Source organism: Alosa sapidissima, chromosome 14 (genome assembly GCF_018492685.1).
Source record: "Alosa sapidissima isolate fAloSap1 chromosome 14, fAloSap1.pri, whole genome shotgun sequence".
Lineage (NCBI taxonomy): Eukaryota > Metazoa > Chordata > Actinopteri > Clupeiformes > Clupeidae > Alosa > Alosa sapidissima.
This window is the reverse complement of record NC_055970.1, coordinates 32302125-32307124: the sequence shown is the minus strand read 5'-3', so window position 1 is coordinate 32307124 and position 5000 is coordinate 32302125. Positions and strand designations below refer to the sequence as shown.

At 49.7% G+C, this 5000-nt stretch overlaps 1 protein-coding gene across 1 annotated transcript in view; it reads left to right on the top strand.

Moving 5' to 3' along the window:
* Positions 1 to 5000, top strand: part of zfhx3 (zinc finger homeobox 3) — a 169619-nt gene that overhangs the window by 65551 nt on the left and 99068 nt on the right. The window contains 3 exon segments of the mRNA XM_042061031.1: positions 2272 to 2487; positions 2490 to 2522; positions 2525 to 2766. Coding sequence (XP_041916965.1) covers positions 2272 to 2487; positions 2490 to 2522; positions 2525 to 2766 — 491 coding nt within the window.

Sequence of the window (5000 nt, the reverse complement as noted above, 5' to 3'; positions counted from 1 at the left end):
CGTGACTAATTCACTTTTTTTTTCTTTATCCTGTTCTTGCCATCTGGTTCATTTTCCTGTGAGGGAATGTTTAATAAGCATGTTACAGGGAGCCAATGACGGGGCATTAGTCTGAACTCCCAAACGGCTGTGGTGTCACACACACACACAAACACTTGACACGCACATACAGGAAATCTCTGTCAGACACTGAGGTCACACACACACAGACGCTGGACAAACAGTGTGTTTCTGCTCAGTGCTTCTCTTTTACTATTGAACCTGCTCTGTGTTAAAAGAGAGAGAGAGAGAGAGGGGAGAGAGAGAGAGGGGGGGGGGGGGAGGGTAGAGAGGATGAGGTGATCAATTCATGATCTCACTCTTATTGTAATCCTCACTGGAACAGAAACAGAGAGAAAGAAAGAGAGCGAGAGAGAGAGAGAGAGAGAAGCTTTATACTATTCTGATGCACCATTTTGGGTAATGCTTAGAAAGCTGTAAAGACCTTTAAAGGAAGCAGGTCTTACATAATATATAATGAAATATTGAATTTCTACATGCCTCTTCTGCTATAAACAGAGACTCTTTTTCAGATAGCACCCATTCGCTTCAGCATTGAGAGAGACAAAAAAACATCCTACAATAGATATATTATTATACGGCCCATATGTGCTTAAGGCATGTTAAGAATATAGACCCTGACGCAAAAACATCTGCACTCAACCATATAGATTACGGAGGAGAAGGCAAACAGCTGTGCTAGTCAATAAGCCCACAGAGAAGGAGAGCGTGAGAGCCTCATATAGGAGACAGAGACAGAACAGAGAGAAAGATGGTAGATAAGGAAGAGGGGAGAGAGAGCGAGGGAGAGAGAGTGAGAGAGTGAGGGAGAGAGAGAGAGAGAAAGAGGGGTTGGGAGTGGGTGTTGGAGGTAGATCTGTGACTGATTTCAGGGGGCTTCTCAGAGGTCTCCCTCTCCTCGCTATGAAGACTCAGGTAATGGAGAAAAGTCCGAGTGCAGGCTGCATACTGCAGCAATAAATAAAGGGGAGCTGCTGGAATTAATTTAGTGTGAAGCCAGGCAGGGTCAGCTGGTGCGCAGTCTGGGCAGTGATAGATTAAAGATCAGTGAGCAAAGGCAAAAACTCCCAGGCTTCTCCTGCTGCCTTTTTTTTCTCTTCTCTCTCTTTTCCTCTTTCCCCCTCTCTTCTTCTCCCTCCACTCCTCTCCTTCCCCACCCCTCTCTCCTCTCTGACGGCACACACTACACACCACTCTGTCATCGGATCATTCGGCGTTTGCTTTCCTATGCCCTTTTCTCCATTGTCATCTCCCTCCACCACTCTCAGACGTGTGAGCGACACAGACCAGGATTAATCTGGAGGTGAGGTGGTGTGAGGTGGGGTGAGGTGGGGTGCGGGGTGGTGAGGAGAGGTGTGTGAGAGGGTCCATATCGATTTAGCGACGATCTTGAGTGAAAGCGGCACAGAAATCCAAACACAGAGGTGAAGTTTGTTCGTTTTTTCGTGCGTGCGAGAGAGTGTTACAATTCCATGAACGAGGGCGCTGAATTTGATTTACAGTAATGTGTGCTCGGGACCCCTTTAGTTCTCCTGTAATGATAGAATAACTTTCTTTCTCTGTGGAGCTCACGGCCTCTGGAGTTGATTTAGTGCCGGGCTGTGAAAGTGCGGCAGTCCAAACAGTGCGTACGTGTAAATCCATACCCCTGGCCCGACAAGGCTCCGCTCCCCGCAAGAGTGTCCAGGCTCTCCCTCCGCTCGAAAGGAGGGAAGGATAATCTTGATTTAATAAAATTAGGAACATAAATACACACATGCACATTATACACGGAGGGCTGTTGGTGCTGGAAAGCAAATCCAGTTTGACGGCGCAGACAAACAGCGCTCTTTGTTAAAAGGTTAACCATACACCTTTGAGCATTCCCCGAGTGTTTTCAGACTACAGACGAGAGCCCTTTGAGACTAAACTCTACCAAGAACTCTGGCCATCCAAAAACATCAAATAACATACAGACACAGTGCATTAATAATACGTCTGTACTGGCAGTGGTAACTGAAACATTACATTACATGGAGATGGGAAACATGACATAAAATGACACAAAACTAATGCATATCATGTTTTGTGTTTGTGTGTGTGTGTGTGTGTGTGTGTGTGTGTGTGTGTGTGTGTGTGTGTTTGTGTGTGTGTGTGTGTGTGTGTGGGGGGACTTTTTTCAATTGGTGTGTGTGTGTGTGTGTGTGTGTGTCTGTGTGTGTGTGCGCGTAGTAGGCGGAGACCTCCCGATGGACATGCGCCTGGGCAGCGGTCAGCTGGTGTCCGAGGAGCTGATGACGCTGGGCGAGAGCCTGTCGCAGACCAGCGACCCGTCGCTCAAGCTCTTCCAGTGCGCCGTGTGCAACCGCTTCACCACCGACAACCTGGACGTGCTGGGCCTGCACATGAGCGCCGAGCGCAGCCTGCCCGAGGAGGAGTGGCGCGCCGTGCTGGCGACTCGCACCAGTGCAAGCTCTGCCACTACACACGCAGCTCAAGGCCAACTTCCAGCTGCACTGCAAGACCGACAAGCACGTGCAGAAGTACCAGCTGGTGGCCCACATCAAGGAGGGCGGCAAGGGCAACGAGTGGCGCCTCAAGTGCGTCGCCATCGGCAACCCCGTGCACCTCAAGTGCAACGCCTGCGACTACTACACCAACAGCCTGGAGAAGCTGCGCATGCACACGGTCAACTCGCGCCACGAGGCCAGCCTGAAGCTCTACAAGGTAAGGGGCTCTCCAGAACCAGCACGCACGCTTCTGTTACTCAACCTCTACCTCCACCTCTCCTCTTCCAGTGGTTCCACTCTCTCCTTCGTTCTCTCTCTATCTTCCACTTCTATCTTTCCATCGGACTTCTCAGCCTCTACTTTCCCCACCTTCCTGAATCTGTCCTCTGCTTCCTCCACTCTACCTTTCACACACTTTAAAGTCTTCCTGTTCTCCTTGCTCTCCTCGACTCTCTGTCCTGGGCATCTGCACAGTGCTGTCTCACACGTGGAAGTGCACACTTGAATGGAGTGGCCCAGACAGCGCTCCATTATGCGCCAGCCAAACAACCAGTCATCACGTCCTAAAACAGCACACAAATCACACACACTGCAGCCTATCACTAACCTTCTCCTCCTCCTTCGTTAGCATTCATTTTTCTTTTTTAAAAACACACAGCTCTTTTTCAAAGAAGCACTCTAGATTTAAAATAGCACAAGCTATGTATATCCATGCAGCATATTGACATATAGCAAAACATTTCCTGTAATGTCTGCATACCAAACATCCGCTGATGCACACACAAGCACACACAAACCGAGCGCCACACACAGACACACACACACACACACACTCACACACACACACACACACATACACACACACACACACTCATTTCAGATTCCCTCCTCATCATATGCTCCACCTTCAGCCCTGAATGATGGCTTTATTGCATAACCCTGTAACACACACACGCACACACACACACACACGCGCACATGTAGCCCAGGGAGAAGCTGGCAGGCCGGTAGGACATGCGAAGGGGGTTGAGATGGGATGAGAAGGGGTGAGCGGGGGCTAAAGGCTGGAGCGTCCGGCTGGCTGAAGGATAAAGGAGTGTGAAGAGACAGAGGGTTTGGTGCTAATACTCCTCTGAGCGGCGCGGGCAGAATCGCTCTTGACAGTCGTATTGATTTTCGCCGGACTTGGAGCTTCACCTTCTCCCCTAATCATTCCATAATAGCCAATGGATGAAACACTCTCCCAACAAATGGCCATAAATCGTTGCCGGCCTGATTCCACTTAGGCAACCATCCTGTGTGTCGGAAGGCCTCGCTAGCGCTGTGTTTAACCCAAACTGGCATAGCTGCACACTGGGACATTCACTCTCCCTCACTCTCTCTCCTTCATTCTTTTTTCCTCATGTCGTGTATCTCTCTCTCTCTCTCTCTCTCTCTCTCTCTCTCATCTCTCTCTCTTCTCTCTCTCTCTCTTCTCTCTATCTCTTTCTCTCTCTCACTACATATCCATGCACCCTCTTCTCTCTTTGCACAGACTGGACCATTATTTTACACAATGACTCCACTCCATTTTCAAGTGTTAGACTCTTGGAAAGTAAATGAGCAAAAACAAACATTATATGTTATCGAGTTTTATTTAAGGAACATTTACAAGAGCCCTGCTCCTTACCCCCCCCCCCCCCCCCCCTCCCATCCCTCTTTTTTCTTTTTTTTGTTCTTCATCCCCTTCTTCTGGCCCACCTCCTTTGCAGAGCAACTCGGCTCGGTAAACATTGCGTTAAAGGGCAGGCTGGGAAAAAGGCCGTCATTATTGTATTTTTAATTACATTAGGGAAGTGCTGCTAAAATGGACGCCATGTCCATGTCCAGCAGCCTGTCTTTCTCCCCCTGTCAGGGATTGAGAGTTGCTGGTTTTATGAATGGTTCCTCCGCCCTGCTGATGTTTTTACGGCAATGCTTCCTGTCCGCAAGGCCTTTACGCCGGGAGAACATAACGGTAACGGAGCAAAATCGTTTTTCAACACTCCATTAAAGGGAAAGGTGTGACCGCTCTCCCATGTTGCCCATTAAAGCGGGATGGGGAAAAGGTGGTGGGGGTGGGGGTGAGGGTGGAGTTGGCCGTAGGGATCGGAGCGAGAGAAAGAGAGAGAGAGAGAGAGTGCTCCTGAGTAAGTCCACTCTGATGGTCGAGAAGGGGGCCTCTTGAGCTAACACGTGCAGTCAGGGAGCTGGGGAGGCTGTCAGAGAGTTGAACTGGCAGGGCCTCCTCTGCACATGCCCAGACACGTCGCTGGGGTATTTACAAATACCACAATGATTCAAATATGTAACACAATCTGTACGAGGCGAGGATCTGGAGGCCGGGAGGCAGCAAGGCAATGATGGGGCCTCACTTCGTCCTGGGCAGCTCTCACTCTCACTGGGCATGGCTAACACTGAGCTAGCAGAGCT